The following is an 18,244-nucleotide window of genomic DNA, read 5'->3' as shown; positions in this document are numbered from 1 at the left end:
GCTTCTCATAACAGGACCGGGGGGAAAAACACTGTAAGAAAGATTGAATCCTGGCCCCAGTTATCTGGTTTTAGAGATATTAATTTGTATTGTTTGCTGTGTACTTTTCCTGCTTTGTGTCCTTGTATCACAAATTTGGATAGGAACAAAATCTTGGAAGTCAAGAGCTGGCCTTAGGTTCCGTAAAAATCAATCTGATTGAAAAAAATATGCACGTACCCAAGGAGGGAGTGTGTATTTGTGGGTGTATGTGCTGTTTGAGGAGACAGGGAAGTGCCTTAGAGAAGACCAAGGAAGAAAAGATTTCAGAAGGCTAGGAGGAGGTTGACAGTCTGTCTACAGTTGTGAGATTTGAGGGAACTTGCACCATGTTCTTTGACAGCACTGTGAGGAGAGGGCTTGACCCTGAGCATAAGAAGTTGTATCCTTGCTGAAGATGCTGATGCCCCAAGGTCCTGATGATAACATGCAGACTGGGCAATGGCCATCTCTGAGGTAACCAGTCGGGACTACTTAGCCAATAGCTGCAGAGCCTCCATGATGCATTGGTGGCAGGTAAGACCACCCTGGGACCTATACATACCTCTGGTGTCATTCTTCTTGGGAATGTTAATAGTGACGGATTAAATTTTCTGCCAGTACCGCAGCATAAGGTCTCAGATTTGGATGTTAATTGAACATGAAAAAATAAATGTTATTTCCTCTACACCTGAATATGCCCTAAAATTCATACCTGTTACTTTATTTTAAGTTTTAGGAGTATACTTGAGAGTAAATGTAGGGCAAAACTGTTAAGACTCTTTTAGTATTTTTGTATTATTTATTATTATTATTAACCCACCTTTGCCCACACTTGTATAATATTTGATGATTTTATGTTGAAAGCAATATAGCATAAAGAAGATATAGGTGCCCAACATCACCATCTCCATTTAACACACTAGAGGCTGAAACCAATGCAGTAGGTAAGAAAATAAAAGTTACATGCTTGGGCCCTAGCCAGTTTTGCTCAGTGGTTAGAGTGTCGGCTCGCAGACTGAAGGGTCCTGGGTTCATTTCTGGCCAAGGGCATGTACTTCAGTTGTAGGCTCAATCCCTGGCCCTGGTCGGGGCATGTATGGGAGGCAGCCAATCAATCTGTCTCTCTTACATTGATGTTTCTCTCTCTCCTTTCCACTCTCTCTGAAAAGCAATGGAAAAAATATCCTTGAGTGAGGATAAAAAATAAAGTTACATGCTTGGAAAAGAAGAGATAAATTTGTTATTATTCTCTATATAGTTGGAGACTTAGAAAATTTAAAAAATATATGGATAGCCCGGCTGGGCATGGCTCAGCGGTTGAGCATTGACCTAGGATCCAGGAGATCTGGGTTCGAGTCCCAGTCAGGGCACATGCCTGGGTTGCAGGCCAGGCAGCCAATCAGTGACTCTCTCATCATTGATGTTTCTATCTCTCTCTCTCCCCCTCCTTTCCTCTCTCTGAAATCAATAAAGATATGTTTTAAAATAAATAAATAAAAATATATATGGATAAAAGTAATTTACATGTACACATATATATGGCTAAACTATTAGTATTAATAAATGAACTTAGCAAGAGTGCTGGCTTCAAGACCAATATACAAAGGTTAATTGTAATTCTATATTTATACTGAAAATAAATTAAAAAATTAAATTTTACCATTTAAAATACCATAAAATATCAAAGATCTAAAATAAACCTAAAAAAGATATGAAACCCGTGCACTTAAAAACCTGTAAAACATTAAGAGAAATTACACACATTAAATGGAGAGATAGACCATTTTCATGGACCAAGAGATTCAACCCTATATAATGCTATCTTAGTTTCCTAGGCCTGCTGTAACAAAGTGCTACAAACAGAAATTTATTGTCTCACACTTCTGGGGGCCAGAAGTCCACAATCGAGGTATCAGTGGAGCCACAGTCTCTCTGAAACCTGTATGGGAAAATCCTTCCTTGCCTCTTTTAGCTTCTGGTGTTTATCACCAATCCTTGGAATTCCTTGGCTTGTAGCTGCAGTACTTCAATCCATGCCTCAATTGTCACCTGGGGTTCTCCCACCATATGTCTGTCTCTACATTTCCTCTTTTTATAAGGACTTGTCATATTGAATTAAGGGCCAACTTTATACCGATATGACCTCATCTTAACTAATTCCATCTGCAACAACCCTATTTCCAAATAAGGTAACAGGCTCAGGATTAGGACTTCAACATATCTTTTTGGAGGACATGATCCAACACAATGAATAACAAATGCCAATTCCCCAAAACAGGTCTATAGCTTTAGTGCAATATTAAACAAAATCCTAGCTGCTTCTAAAGTTTAGAAGGAAAATTTTGTTGCATTTGGCAAGCTGACACTAAAATTTATATGAATATACAAAGGACAAAGAAAAGCCAAGACAATCTTGAAGAACATAATGGGAAGGAAAACTTTTTCTACCAGATAACAAGATTTATTATAAAGCTGTCAGAAATTGAGACAGTGTGACATTTCCACAAAGAGAAACAAAAGGAATAGATTACACTGTCCTGAAACAAATCCACACCTTTATAGATAAGTTATATATGCAAAGATGACAATACAGAGCATTGGGGAAAGGACAAACTTTTAAAAAATAGCGCTTAATCAGTTTAACATTCATATGAAAAAAGTGAAATTTGACTTACCACACACCATATATAAAACCCAACTTTAGGTGGATTGTGGATCTAAATAAGAAAGACAAAGTAATAACAGTTCCAGAAACCAGTAAAAACATTTGGTAGGAAAATATTTCTTAACAGGACACAAGAAGCACTGTGCATAAAGGTCTTATGTTCATCAAAAGACACCAATAGCCCTGGCTGGTGTAGCTCAGTGGATGGAGTGTTGGCACACACACTGAAAGGTCATGAGTTTGATTCCCAGTCAAGGGCATGTACCTGTGTTGCAGGTTCAATTCGTGGTCAGGGCGAGTGCTGGAGGCAAGCAACTGATGTACCTCTCTCACATCAATGTTTCTCTCTCTCTTTCTCTCTTCTCCTCTCTCATCCTCCCACTCTCTCTAAAAATCAATGGAAAAAATATCCTCAGGTGAGGATTAACAAACAAACAAATGAACGAACAAAAAAAGACACCAATAATAGGCCCTGGCTAGGTGGCTCAGTTGGTTAGAGCATTGTTCAGATACAACAAGGTTTCAGGTTCAATCCCCAGTCAGGGCACATACAAGAATCGACCAATGAATGCATAAATAAGTGAAATAACAAAATGATGTTTCTCTCTCTCTCTCTCTCTCTCCCTCTCTCCTGTCCTTAAAATCAATCAATAAAATAAAATAAAAATAAAAAAAAAAGAAAAGACACCAATAATAAAGCGGAAAGGAGGCTGTCCACTGAGCGGGAGAAGATAATTGCAATACATATGTTTATTCTACCAAGGACTCATATCCAGAATACATATCCAAGAAATTGGCGGACAATCCAATACAAAAATAGGTAAGAGACTTGAATAGGCAATTTATAGAAGAGGATATCCAGATATTCAAAAACATGAAAATGGACTCAACCTTATTTGTAACCTAGGATATCCAAATTAAAACCACAATGAAATACCACTATACCCCAAGCAGAATGGCTAAAATTAAAAAGATGTACACTAGTAGTTACTGGCAAGGATGTGGGGCAACAGGAACTCTCATACACGGCTGGTGGAGTGCAAACTGAAACCACTACTTTCTAAAGTAGAGTCTTGTGGCTCAGTTGGCTGGGCATAGTAGGTGAATCAAAGGGTTGCTGGCAGGCTCCATCCCGGTAGGGGGCGCGTAGGAGGCAGCTGATCACATGGGTGTTTCTCTATCCCCCTCTCCCTCTCTCTAAAATATCAATAAAAAAATCTTAAAAAAAATTGACATTATCCCCAGTTAGGTTTTACAAATGCATAACAAGCAATTTCATTGCTAGGTATAAAATTAACATATGTGCATATGTGCCACAAAATACAGGAATATTCACAGCAGCATTATTCCTAATAGCCAAAAATTGGAGCCAAATGTCCATCAGTAGTAGATGGTCAAATTGCAGCGTATTTATAAAATGGAATACAACACAGCAGCCAAAATGCATGAACCAGACAGCTTCACAAGTCATAGGTGTATATCCGAAACAATGCTGAATTAAAAAATACCGAATCTTGACTTTGGACAACTTAATCTCTTCATTTACATCTCCCAGGTAAAAATTTATACCTCTTGGGGCTGTAGTGAGGAGTAAGTGGAATGAGGCATGTCAAATGCTTAGCAAATTCTTGGCTTAATAAATATTAACTATTATTTATTATTATGTTCTTTTAGGAGGCCCTTTCAGGAAATGAGCATTAAAGAATGGTGCCGAGCACTTACTGCGCCATCTAACGACCCTAAGGTTCTCCCCCAAATCCCTTCCTCTACCTTTTCACAATTGGGTCTCGGTCTCTTTAAGAAGTCAACCATAACTGAGGAAAGAGGAATGCTGGGAAGAGCCACTCAGCTCAGGACTGGAGCATGACGGGAAAGGGGGGGCCGAGACCAGAGCAGCGCCATCCCGCTAGTCCGGGTGTTGCATTGCGATGGGCCACGCAGAAGAAGTCCAGTAAGAGGAAATAATTCTCGCCCCGGCGCGGGTTCCTGGGTCCTATTACTGCTTTTCCGGCTGGTGCTCCCAGGCAATTGGGAAGAGACCTGAAGGTAAGCGCGGCCGGCGGTGGCCCGAGGGACTGCGCGGGGAGGGGTCACACCACGTGACGGGGCGGGAACCGAGTGGGGGCGGTGCCGGGCGGACGGCGCGGCTGACGCGGTGCGGAATTCGCCGCAGGGAATGACAGGCTTTTGCGGGTTGCGTTCTCCCCCACCGACTCAGCGTTGCAGAGTTTGTACTCGGTGACGCGCGTGGGAATTATTGGTGGGGACGAGAATTTCGGAGCGAATGCAATGCTCGAAGGAGAGATGAGCGCTCACAGATTGTTAATACGGTGGCAGGTGGAGCGAAGTTCGCGCCTCTTCAGCACGGGCTTTTAAACCAGTTGCCCTTTCCAAGCCTTGCTTGACCACCTGGATAAAGACAGCTTTGTGGAGGTACCTCTTCGCATCAGGTTTACTATATCCTGTTTAGTACGTTTATTGCTAGGGGAAGGGAAGTCTGCTGAATGGCTAATAGAATTTCTTGTTTACAGGAAGGGGAAAGGGAATCAAGAGCTCAGAGGGTCTCATTCCTGGGCATCGCTCCCATGGAGACCTTGAAAAGAGCAGGCGGTCCCCTTTAAGTAATGAGTACCTATTCACCTGTGATGGCGTCTTAGGCCAAGAAATGGGGCCCTAATGGAGGCCTCTAGTAAAGGCACAGTTAGAGGTGTGTGTGGGGGAGCTCATTGTGCCCCACTTTGAGAAATAAAAGCTGAGGTGGGTCTCCAAGTACTAATTCTCATGGAGTCAGAAACTATTTCTGAGTCCTTTCCTCTAAGGGTCTGGTAACTTCCTCCCGTGTCTCTGTCTGCAAGTCTAATTCCCTCTGTTACTTTCAAAATATAAAAGTCCAGAGTGCTTGTCTTTAAAGATATTAGGGAAGTGGGAGCTATTGCCTGCAGACTGTCTTATGTGAGGGTAGCTACTAAAGGAGCAGGAGGCAGAAGAAAGGAGAATAGAGTTAGTCATGGCCCCAGAAAAGTGTTTTTCCAAATGCCCAACTCTAAAGCCTCGAGCTCAGCACAAAACTTTTAATATAGATAAACATGAAGAAAAAAAAATAAACCTGAGGACCAATCCTTTATGTTGTGTTTTAGGAGCCCAGCTATCCATTACCAAGGAGAAATCTGTTAACTTAGACTGGAGAAATCCTTTATGTAAATAATTAGAATGAAAGAACCTTTGGATGGCGAATGTGGCAAAGCAATGGCACCACAGCAGGGGCTTCTGGACACAATTAAAGAAGAACCTGACAATGCTCAAGTAAGCATTTCACTTTTACTTAAAACATTTTTTTTTATTCCTTCTTTTCTATCTGGTGAATTCAGATTTTTAGTTAGGGAATTTCTAGCTTGTAAGTGAAAACAACCCATACTGATTTTTTCCCCTCATTAGATGAGTAAATCAGTTTTTCTGCTCTTTGAATGAAAAAAGATCTTGGTAACTATATGATGTTTTGTTTTGTAAAAAAAAAAAAAAAGTATGTGTTATTGTTTTTCCATGCTTGGTACCTTTTTATTTTTTTAAATTCTCTTGTATCTGACAGCAGTTTCCTTTAATTCTCTAAGTATTGTGGTCTACTCTATGCTAGGGGATCCAGGAAGTGACCAAAATCCTCTTAGTCCCTTCCCTCATAGAGCTTATAGGTTAATAGGGGAGACAGATATTACACAAGTAATTGATCAAATAACATATATAATTATAAACTATGACAAGTGCTCTGGAAGAAAAGCATAAAATGGGGAATTTGATCTTATTTTGGTCGGGTGCAGAGGGTGGCTAGGAAAGGCTGCCCTGAGGGAAGGATTTGTGAGCTGAATTATGAAGAATGAATAGATGAGACAAAGGCATGGAGAGTGTTCCAGACAGAGAGATCTGCGTATAGGAAAACCCTAAGCTGGAAAGATGCAGTTCTTTTGAAAAACTACAAGACCAGTGGGCCTGGAACAGAAGGGTATAAAAATGGTGGTGATGATCATAACAGTACTAGCAGATGGCATTAATATATCAATATGTAGTGTATATTGTATCATAACAACATAGTAACTTGTTAATATTAGTACTTATATATACTTAGACTGTACCAGCCACCATTCTCACAACCATATTATTCCCATTTTACAGATGAAGAAACCAAAGTACAAAGAGTTCAAGCGGTTTACCACAAATCACAGGTCATAAATGGCAAAGACTGGATTCAAATCCAGGTAGTCAGACTTCAGAGCCTATCATGCTATCTTGCTTCTAGAATGAGGCTCTGCAGGTAGTTTGAGGCCAGATTATGCGGGATCTTGTGGACTTTGTTACGAATTCTGGTCTTTATCCTGAGAGCAATGGGAAGCCATCGTAGGGTTTTAAGTGGGAGAGTAAGATAAACATACTCAGAAAGACCACCTACCCTTGAGGGGACCCAGACTGGAAATTTGTAGAGGTCAATGTGGAGAGACTGGTTAGTCGTTTTGGCAAGAAAATTCATTTCTTTTTTCTTTTTGGACAGTTCTTTTACTTTATACTCTGTAGTTGTTAGCTTTATTTCATAAGCAAAGCAATGTTACAAATATAAATAATATAAATAACATAATAAATAATAATGATAATATGTTATTTTTTATACCATCTCAAAGTCAGTATCATTCCAGGACAGGGATGCGAATTAGATTTTTGTATCACTCAACTTCATGCCTTCCTAGAGTGCTGTGCTGAGAAGAGTTCTGAGGTAGTGTCTGCAGGAAGTGGGGTGGGGAATGAGGGCATCTGTGACACTCATTTTTCCTCCAGATGGTAAATTCTTCCTCTTCTTCTGCCAAAAGTAACCATTTGTTTGTCCGGTTTTGTGGATTTTACCTTTAAAGTATTTTTTGACTCTGTCTCTTCCTTTTCCTCCCTATTTTATTATTTCTCATTGAGACTTTTATAACAATTTCCTACTCATCCTCTTTCCTTCTGTCATAATCCCCATCAAAACACAGTGTAGTGATGACGTTGTACTTATAGGTCTGATGACATTAGTCCCTTTAAGGACTGTCTCATGTGTGATGAAGCATAAATTTTTTAGTGTGACATTCAAACTGTCCATGTCTAGGTCTCTGTTTCCCTATTCAGTATCATCACTCATCTTTCCCATTCTTCTAATCTATGCTCCTGCAAACTATTTGAATTTCACTCAAAAGTATATTCTGTTGAGTCTTGTTTCCTTGACTTTGCACAGTTCATTTCTTCTGCCTGCGGTATCCTAAACTAGGTAGCCTGGCAAAAATTTTCTCTTTTAAGACATAGTTTAACTGTCACTCGGGTGAAATTAAGCATTCTTTTCCCCCCCTGTTGCTTAATGCTTTTTAATTTGATTTAATTATTTAATTTAATTTAATTTTTTATTTTATTTTATTATTATTTTATTTTTAAAAATTCTCACCCAAGGATATGCTTATTGATTTTAGAGAGAGGGGAAGGAGGAGAGAGAGAGAGAAAGAAAGAGTGAAACATTGATGTGAGAGTGTGAGAGAGAGCATCGATTAGTTACCTTCCGATGTACCCCAACTGGGGATTGAACCCACAACCTAGGTATGTGCCCTGACTGGGAATCAAACCCTCAACCTTCTGGTGTTTGGGGTGACTCGGGCCAGGGCAGGTTTTCTTTTTAGTAAGTTGAAGGAGGTATATGTAGGTACTCTTAACTTCTCTTTTTGCAAGTGTCAATAAATAACTGTTGTTATTTAAGTATGTTTAAGAATATCCACTTTGGATTGAATGGAGTTGGATTCATTCATTCAACAAATATTTATTAAATGCCATAATTATGAAACTAATAATAAGAGCTAGCATTTTTGTGTGTAAATCATGCGTAACTTTTCGCTAACTGGAAGGCATCATGCTACATACTTTATTTGTATTAAATCATTTATCCCCCATAATGGGCCTATGGGTTAGATAGCATCTCTATTTTATAGATCAGGAAATTGAAACTAAGAAAGATTAAATAACTTGTGTGAGCCAAGATCACATCTTTTTCTGTCTGCTATCAGAACCCATAGTCTCCTCTGTTGTGTTATGCTGACTGTGCTGGGCGTTGAGTGTATAGATGTGGAAAAAAATATATGGTCCCTGTCCATAGTGGACTTGGTCCTGTCAGTCTAGTGTGTGTGCAGGGGAGAAGGAAAGGTGTTAGACATTAGAAAAATTATCACCCAGATTGATATGAAATGATGTATTATCACAGGTGCTGTGAGTAAAAGGGAGATGTGAGAGACTGCAACAGGGGAACTTAATTTCAACTGGGGACCAGGGTTTGAATTCATTGTAGTAATTATGCTTTGTTGTAGTTGTACACCTATGAGGGAGATAGCATGGATTTTGGAACAAAGATACTTGGGTTTGATTCCCATCTGTGCACTTAGTATCTTTATCACCTTGGACAAGTTGTTGAACATCTCTGAGCTTCACTTTCCTTATTTATAAAGAAGGTATCATAGTTCCTACCTTATAGGCAACAGATTGTTGGGTGCCAGAGTGCATATCATGGGAAGTGGTAAATTAGTGCAGTGGTTCCTAGTCTTTGGCATTTATTGATTCAAAGAAATTTCAAAAGTAACTTTGAGGCCTGATATATGTCATTTATTTTGCTTTGTTTAGGGAGATTAAAAATACAACTATTATATATTATCACCATTATTTCAGAACAGTAATACTATTTTAAAAAAATGTTTTATTTTGAAAACTTTTTATTTTGAAATATGCAAGGCTGTTTTGACCCCTTTCTCACCAAATTAGGATGGTTGTGATCTCAGAATAAAGACAGTCTTGCCCTTGCTGGAGTACCTCACTTGGTTGGGCGTCGTCCAGTGCACTGAGAGGTTCTCACATCGATGTTTCTCTTTTTCCCTCTCCCTTCTTCTCTCTCTCAGAAAATCAATTAAAAAAAAAAAGAAAAAAAAGAATAAAGACAGTCTTTTACAAAGATAGGTATATGTATTTTAAAATTTTTGTTTCATGATTATATTTTGTTTTAAAGCATTTAAAAATGTGTTAAGGGTTGCTTGGTGGGGTGTGGCTCAATGGTTGAGCATCAACCTAGGATCCAGGAAATCGAGGTTCAGTTCCCAGTCAGGGCACATGGGTTGGATGCTCGATCCCCAGTCGGGAGCATGCAGGAGGCAGCCAATCATTGACAACTCTCTCATCATTGATGTTTCAACTCTCTCCCTCTCCCTTCCTCTCTCTGAAATCAATAAAGATATATTTAAAAAATATATACGTTAAGGGTAAATCTGATTTGGGCTGTGATTTTATGTATAATGAGCAGATTGCATTGAAACTCATGTCTTTTCTGCTATTCACAGATATGACAGCATGTAAATGTCTTGGCTAAAATTACTAATTTTACAAACTCTAAATTATTCAGATTTAATTTAATTTATTGTTCCCTTATAAACACAGGCTAAAAGAAGGGTAGTGCTCAGCATTGAAAAGCAGTGTATTACTCCTGTATATGAAGATTACATTTGAAAAGTAGATATAACCATTTTAAAAGATTTTCCAGTTCTGAAGGGTCCTTTTTGTAAAGATTAACTCTATTCTAGTAACTTGTAAATTTTGACTTTTAAGGTAGTGTGAAGGTGATCACAATTAGAATGTAGAAGAGATGAATATGACAGAATTAGATTTTGCTTGAATTTCTAGTTTACTTAGGTACTAACACTATATTAATTTCTTTCTTTTTTCTTCTTTTTCCTTTAAGGAATACGGACATGCCCCAAAGCCAAAAACTCAAGAAAGTGAACTGAAAATTAGTGCAGTGTTCTCAGTCAGTGAAAGTCCTCTTGGTAAGAAATAGAACTGCAGAAGTTAATTACAGTGAATATTTGTTATGTTCTAACTAGTAGAATTTAGGAAAAGCGCCTCCTCATGTAAGTTTTTTCTTCCTTTAGATAAAACAGTGCTTTCAAACTGAGTAGCTGATCTTGGTCAGCATTGTAAAAGCGGAATAGAATAAGGTTCATATCAGAGTGTGATGCATGTAATAGGGAAACATTAATTCATGAAACTACTGTTTCAGTTATTAAGTTATATTCACACGTACACACACATGTAAGTGTGCCCTGGGTTATAATGTGAAGTGTAGTTTTTATTATGGGTCATGGTTTTAGAAAGTTTGAAATCTTCTGGAGCACTTATTGCCTCATTCATATTGAATTTTAAGACTGTCCTAAAAATAGAGAATGTATGTATGTTTGTATTTATACTAAAACTTTTTGTTTTTTGTTTTTTAATAGCCCAACAGTTAACCCCAGGCTTTCAGTTTCCTCTTGCATCGTCCGGCCCAAATAGATTGCTTCCTTCAGTTCCAGCTATAGCTTTGCAGGCTGTTTGTTCTGGTTGTAAAAAAATGCTTTATAAGGGGCAAACTGCATATCATAAGACAGGATCTACTCAGCTCTTTTGTTCCACGCGGTGCATCACCAGATATTCTTCACCTGTCTGCCTACCACCTCCTCCCAAGAAAACCTGCGCAAACTGCTCTAAGTATAAAATCCTTAATTACCTCCCTTTTTACTTTTTTAGTGTGTATATAGTTTAGTTTAAACATGCTATTGCTACTTTAAATCTCTTTAGCACATTTCTTTGGAAATAGCTTTTTAGCTATTGAGAAATTTGCAGATTCTAAAGTTTTGTAACATTAAATAAATGACTCAGTATTAAAAGTATTTCCTAAACCACTTTTCTTTATCTCTTTCAGTTTAAATTTTACTATGGAAAGAAATAACGATTCGTGGGAATTGTAGGATCACTCATATATCCTATAATCATAGACAACAAACCAAAGTTATTTATCTTGAATGTTATTGAAGTATAGTATAAAATAATATCACTCACAATAAAATAATATATGAAAATTATTTAATTCTTTAGAAGGTAAAAACTGTAAATGGCCACAGATATAATGGGTTTATTTCTAAAAAAATCCTTGCAAGCTTTTTTTGAGGATCATTGTTGCTTTAAATAATGCATAGATTCAGAAAGAGAAAGGAATAACAGCAAAGTCACATGAACTTCTTTTTCTACCTTAGTACCTTTGAAGAATTTGGCATGTTTTGCCTATTTCTGTGTTAATGTAATTCTAGGAATTCAGTGTGTTGTCAGTAGTCACTAATTCAGAACAGGAAAAGTTAAGAGCTTGGTTTTAGATCATGGCTCTATTACTTACTAGCTGTATGACATTAGGCTAGATATTTCATTTTTCTAAGCCTCAGTTTCTTCCTTGGCAAATAGTATCTTCTTTTTCAGATTTTAATGAGACAGTGTTAGCATAGGGCCTAGTATATAGCAAATGCTTAATAAGTAGGATCTTATTATTTTTAATAGTTAAATTAATATTATTATGTATACTTAACATAATTTATAGGCACCTATTTTGACTTTGGAGATATAGGACAGTTTCTTCATCTGCTTGGTATGTTGGCCTTAGGTATCTAAAATGGTCCTGTTAAAATGGAAATCTCCAAAAAGGAAAGAGGAATTTTAAAATATTTTACTTAAATATTAAAAGTTAGTTTTGTTCTAAAATGCCCTTCTAATATCTTACTTTAACTCTTTTATGTCATTCTCATGAAGCTGATCTGAAGGAGTAAATTTAGTTTTCTGTTTTTAGATATTCTGTTTCAACATGTCAAATATCAAATGAAAATGAATTAAAATTTAAAGAACATAACACAATTTATACACCCAAATGCATATATCTCTCTTTAAAAAGTCATTCATGTAGGGAATTTTTACCACAGTGCTGCTCTTATCCAAAAAGAAATTTAAATCTCTTGATTTAGCATTACCTTCAGAGCCTATGAAACATTTCTTTAGACTAAGGTGGCACATCTGTCTTTTCAGCATGGGTTTGATTTTAGCAAATTGCCAAAAGTTACTTGATGCCTTATCAGCTATTGTAGATAGATAAGCTGAATCATACTGTTAAACATGATATTTGGCTATAAAATTAAAAAGTTCTTAGAATTCTTATAAATTAAAAGAGAAACTAGAAAAAAATGTTCAAGCCATGTTGGAAGAGGTATGGTTTTTCTAAGATCAAAGTTAAGGTGTAACATTCATTTGGATGCATAAGGTTTAGAATGCATTTGTATGTCTATTTATGTGCACAGATTTTCATTAAAGACATGCTTATTGGTTTACTTATACATACATTATGCCACTGGCAGATTCACATTATTAAATAAAATTCTCGATTGCTCTGCTTTTAGAGAAAAATCACTTTTCAAAGTTAGTAAATGTGGAAGCACATCCACTTGGTTTCCAAGCTTCACTGTCGTGTTTTTAAGGGTGGGTGAGTTTTAGAAAATTAAAGTACTTTGTTGTTGTTGTTCTTTCACAGTTTACCATGAACAGGCCTGTATCATAAAGGTACAGGATGTGAGGCAGGACAGTGGAATGATTAAGTCTATGGACTGTAGGATCTGAATGCTGGGATTTGTATTCTGGCTTCACTCTTTCCCAGCTGTGTGACTTAGACATTTCTGATTTGGCCTCCTCACTTATAAAATGGCAATTATAATAATACTTTTTGTGATAATTAAATTGAGTAATGTGAGTAAAGAGAATAATGCCTGGCACATAGTAATTACTAAGTACACATTATTGTAGTATATAATATTATTGCCATTATTTTTTTACTTTGTGGCCTGCACTAGTGTTTCTAATTAACGACTGTTTCCTTCAGTCTTTATACTTGTCAGAAGAATGGCAGTATGTAGCCTCCGTTTTTACTGTCAGTGCTTATTGCAACACTGAACTCATAAAACAACTCTGGGTTTCTCACAGAACAACTCAGTAATTTGTGTTCTTTTGCCTTGTTCTTGGTTCTGCTCTCTGATACCAGGCCTTAGTATTCTTCTGCCATCTGTTTCTTTGCTCTCTTCACTTGTAGCTAAACTTTATATATCATGCTAATATTTTTATATTAATCTCAGATAGTTCACTGTTTCCCAAATCTTGCATGTAAATTTATTTTTAAAAAATTTATTTCTTGTCTCATTCATGTTTTTACTCTTGGCAGCTATTGGCTAGTAAGAAGACAGGTGTTTCATGGTCTGGAGGTGTGGGATAGCCACTTACTCCTTTGGCTTCAGTGGATGGAACTTGGTTGGAGCTATAAGCCTTGCTATTTTTGTCATGGGCATCTGGCTGGATATATTTTAAATATAGTTCTTCTTTACATATCTATAAATTGGGTGTTATGTACTTCATTTTATACATGAGGAAATTGGGATAGTAATTGCCTCACTCATTGTCACTCAGCTGATAAGGAACAGAACTAATCATTAAACCCAGGTTTCCAGATGCCTTTTGCAGGGTCAGCCATTCTCTACTATACAATAGCTGCCCTTAGTAAATGTAGTTATTTTAGCTCACAAAGAAGAAGAAATTACAATCATGAAGAACACATTTCATTTTGCCTTTGTTATTTATTTTTAGAGACATTTTAAATCCAAAGAATGTGATCACAACCCGCTTTGAAAATTCCTCTCCTAGCAAAGATTTCTGCAGCCAATCATGCCTTTCTTCTTATGAGCTAAAGAAAAAACCTGTTGTTACCATATATACCAATAGCATTTCAACTAAGTGCAGTATGTGTCAGAAGAATGCTGATGTAAGTTACATTTTACCTTTATTGGGATTCTGCTCAAAGATCAGAGATTTTTAACTGGCTCTTATTTTGTATGTGTATGTGTTTTTATTTCCTAGATTCGATTTGAAGTTAAGTATCAAAATGTGGTACATGGTCTTTGTAGTGATGCCTGTTTTTCAAAATTTCATTCTACCAACAACCTCACCATGAACTGTTGTGAGAACTGTGGGAGTTATTGTTATAGTAGCTCTGGTTCTTGCCAGAAGGTTTTTACTTCAACAAGTGTCACAGCATATAAGCAGGTATGAATATTAGTCTGTTGCATATAATTGGGCTCACCCCTTCTGAGATGGCTGCACAGGGATAAAATACACAATAAAAGAGTGAGCTCTTGTTCTGGCCAATGTGGCTCAGTTGGTGGGGCATCATCCCATGCACTGAGAGGTTGCTAGTTCGATTCCCTGTCAGGGCACATGCCCAGGTTGTGGGCTCAATCCCTGGTAGGGGGTGTTCAGGAGGCAGCCAATCAATGTTAGGCTCTCATATTGATGTTTCTCTCTTCTCTCTTCCTCTCTAAAAATCAATAAAATATTCTTTAAAAAAAAAAGAGCTCTTCCCATCAGTTCATCAGTTGATGATATGTGATTTCCTCTCCAGAAATATTGGCTATATCCTAATACTGTAAGGGTTGATTGCGGTAGTAAGATGATATATGTGAGCTACATAATTTTTTAAGATTTTCATGGCCAGGAATTCACACATGTAATTTCATGATTTGCTATGAGTCTGAAATATGTTGTGGTATATTGATAGTAAAGAAAACCCCTATATTATTATAAATTATGACCAGAAGTCAAAAGGTGATAAAATCAGTGAATCTAAAACATATCTTTTCCTTATCATATATATTTTAATGTGTTTTGGAATGAATTGTAATTATTTTGGCAACATTGCCTCATTAGAATACTTTAGCTAATTTTTATTTATTGTAATTAATAATGCATTCATTTGGTTACTAAGTATATCAATCCGTGTCAATTTAATTATTGCTGAATGACTTGGGGTCTTTAAAAAGTTACATTTTTATAGAAGGATGTAAGTAATAATCTTAGGGGCATATTTTATTATGGAACTTAGATTGAAAAGAAACAGTTCTGCAGGATGACCTAGTGTACATTAAACATCATTTCTATCTCCTCCTGAAGAGCCTTACAAGTTAAGTAATCTTAAAGGTGGTAGACTCTCTCCTAGATTGATTTCCAAGTCTGCACTGAGGATTGGTTCATGCATTACCTGGTCTTCTCTGATTATTTGTGATGAGAAAAGTATGTAATGACTATCTAACTCATTACTTTTAATGTGTTCTGTTGTTGCTAATATATCTGAGTAGTTAGTAATTTTCTTCAGTGTACTTTTTATTGTCTGAAAAAAACTTTTCCTACATCCCAACTTTCAGAAAAGTCTATGCATGATGTTGCCTCACTGTCATGCTCAAATATTTCAACCAAAGACAGTGGTTGTAGGTGGCTTTTCTTTTTTCTTCTCTTATGTGTATATGTACTATATGCTTAGGCACATGAACGTTATTTTCTTTTCTTAACAGAATTCAGCCCAGACTCCTCCGTATGCCTTGGGGAAATCATTGAGGCCCTCAGCTGAAATGATTGAGACTACGAATGACTCAGGAAAAACAGAACTTTTCTGTTCTATTAATTGCTTATCTGCTTACAGAGTTAAGACAGTTACTTCTTCGGGTAATGTTTAAATTTGATAAATTTATAGATTGAGTAACTATTGAAGAAGAATATAACTGCTTTTCTTTCATTTTATTCTAAGCTAAATTTATCTATATGGTTAAATAAAGACCCAAGATTGGTTTAGTTTCAAAGAACTGATTTTTAAGTGGAAATAGTATTTTACAGATTTCCTTGGTTGAGGTATTTTTTTTTTTAGTTTCCTATGTGAAAAGAAGAAAAAATAACCCCACATAAATTCCAAGTTAGTTTTTGTGTAGTAAATGAGACTTACTTGAAGAAATTGTAGTTAGCTTTTCAGGTTATTATAAAGTTCCTTGATTTTTGTTTTGTATATTGTTGTTTGTATTTTTATTCTGATACATTTTTGGATTATTTGTTCATCTGTGTGACTTATTAATTGGCTTTTATTTTTTGTTACCAAGGTGTCCAGGTTTTGTGTCATAGTTGTAAAACCTCAGCAATCCCTCAGTATCACCTAGCTATGTCCAATGGGACTATATACAGCTTCTGCAGTTCCAGTTGTGTTGTGGCTTTCCAGGTATGATCTAACAATATTTTACCCCTGCAGTTCTCTTAGGCATTGATCTATGGCAAAATGTTAACTGCTGAAGGTCCATACTTGTAGAAGATTAAATTTAAGTTAGAAAAAAATTCTGTTCAACTATGGAAGCTAGGGTATGGTTTGGATACATGGTATATGATGTGTTCATGTGTTCCTTCCTCTCATCCTGGGCCAAATACACTCATGATGACTCCTGGCATGGAATTGTAAGCCTTCACTTGTCACATTTTCTCTTCACTCTCCGAGAAAGTAGAGTTTAGAGATCCTCCAGAGTGGGAAGATGCCTGATGCAGTGTCCCTGGCACTAAAGAGAAAGACAGCCCTGGTGGCCACTGTGCTCTTAATAGCCATCAGAGGCTGGTTGGTGATGGGAGTGCAGGTGAAGGGGTATCTTGGGGGAAAGGAGAGGCCTGCTCTAATTTATTAGGATCATATATACTAGAGGTCTTTGTCTAGAAAGCCTGCATTTCTCAGTCCTTCTATTTGGAAGTATGCCATTTAAACTCTATGTACTACTTTATAAATATTAAAGAAATGTTTGCATGGGAATTAATTTATTAAAATGAGAAAATGAAAATTATCGAGTTCTGTTATTTCTCAGTTGTTAAAATCTTTGCCTTGTGTTCATTCAGAATGTATTTAACAAGCCAAAAGGAACAAATTCTTCAGCAGTGCCCCTGACTCAGGGCCAAGTAAGTGCGCCCTCCGGGCCAGCAGTATCAGCAGGAGGAGGTAACACCTCTGTGGTTTCCCCCTGCGCCATCAGTGGCTCTGCTGCAGCCAGTCTCCAGTCTCTTGCTGCACAACCCCAGCAAGTTGCTTCAATCCATGCAGTTGTTAAACTCAAGTGTCAGCACTGTAACCACCTGTTTGCCACAAAACCAGAACTTCTTTTCTACAAGGTAAAGAGAGATCATGAAAGGGATTGAATTTAAACTTACCCAAGAAGTATTTTTGTCTTTTCATCTTTGATAATCACTTAATTTGCTTTGAAATGAGAAGGAAAAGGATTTCTTAAAGATAAAGCAACTGTTTAATTAGGTTTTAATGAATTTTTTCTCTGCAGGGTAAAATGTTTCTGTTTTGTGGCAAGACTTGCTCTGATGACTACAAAAAGAAAAATAAAGTTATAGCAATGTGCGACTACTGTAAACTACAGAAAATTATAAAGGAGACTGTACGATTCTCAGGGGTTGATAAGCCATTCTGTAGTGAAGGTAAAGGAAAAAGTTCAGTTTTATCCACAGAGCGCGTGATTGTCGTGAAGTATTCATTATGAGGTTGATTATTAATCCACAATCAATTTTCAAGTAATTTTTATTTTATCAGGTATAATTGAAGGCTTTTTAATTGAGTTTATACTTAACTCACTTTAAAGTCAATTTTTTTATTTTTATTTTGTATTTTTCTGTTCTGCTTGTTCATTTATTTTGATTTTTAGATTCAGTTGTCGATAGATACGTATTTATTGCCATCTTATTGTTCATATTTTTGTTTTTTTCCTTCTTAAAGAAGACCCTTTAACATTTCATGTAATATTGGTTTGGTGGTGATGAACTCCTTTAGCT

At 36.8% G+C, this 18,244-nt stretch overlaps 1 protein-coding gene across 2 annotated transcripts in view; it reads left to right on the top strand.

The window, feature by feature from the left end:
• Nucleotides 1–4,524: 4,524 nt before the first annotated feature.
• The window catches only part of ZMYM6 (zinc finger MYM-type containing 6), a 30,112-nt gene continuing 16,392 nt past the window's right edge, over nt 4,525–18,244 (top strand). Inside the window, exons 1-11 of one of the 2 annotated variants that reach the window (XM_081145697.1) lie at nt 4,525–4,732; nt 5,024–5,119; nt 5,824–5,989; nt 10,461–10,545; nt 10,996–11,245; nt 14,204–14,378; nt 14,474–14,659; nt 15,961–16,111; nt 16,537–16,652; nt 17,309–17,578; nt 17,743–17,893. In XM_081145697.1, coding sequence (XP_081001823.1) covers nt 5,897–5,989; nt 10,461–10,545; nt 10,996–11,245; nt 14,204–14,378; nt 14,474–14,659; nt 15,961–16,111; nt 16,537–16,652; nt 17,309–17,578; nt 17,743–17,893 — 1,477 coding nt within the window. In that variant the 5' untranslated portion in view covers nt 4,525–4,732; nt 5,024–5,119; nt 5,824–5,896. The remainder of the gene's footprint in view (nt 4,733–5,023; nt 5,120–5,823; nt 5,990–10,460; nt 10,546–10,995; nt 11,246–14,203; nt 14,379–14,473; nt 14,660–15,960; nt 16,112–16,536; nt 16,653–17,308; nt 17,579–17,742; nt 17,894–18,244) is intronic. The other variant, XM_081145696.1, reaches the window with a different exon arrangement.

This window comes from Miniopterus schreibersii, assembly GCF_964146895.1.
Source record: "Miniopterus schreibersii genome assembly, chromosome: 8".
Taxonomy (NCBI): Eukaryota; Metazoa; Chordata; class Mammalia; order Chiroptera; family Miniopteridae; genus Miniopterus; species Miniopterus schreibersii.
The sequence above is the reverse complement of the archived record's forward strand: the minus strand, read 5'-3'. Positions and strand labels throughout refer to the sequence as shown.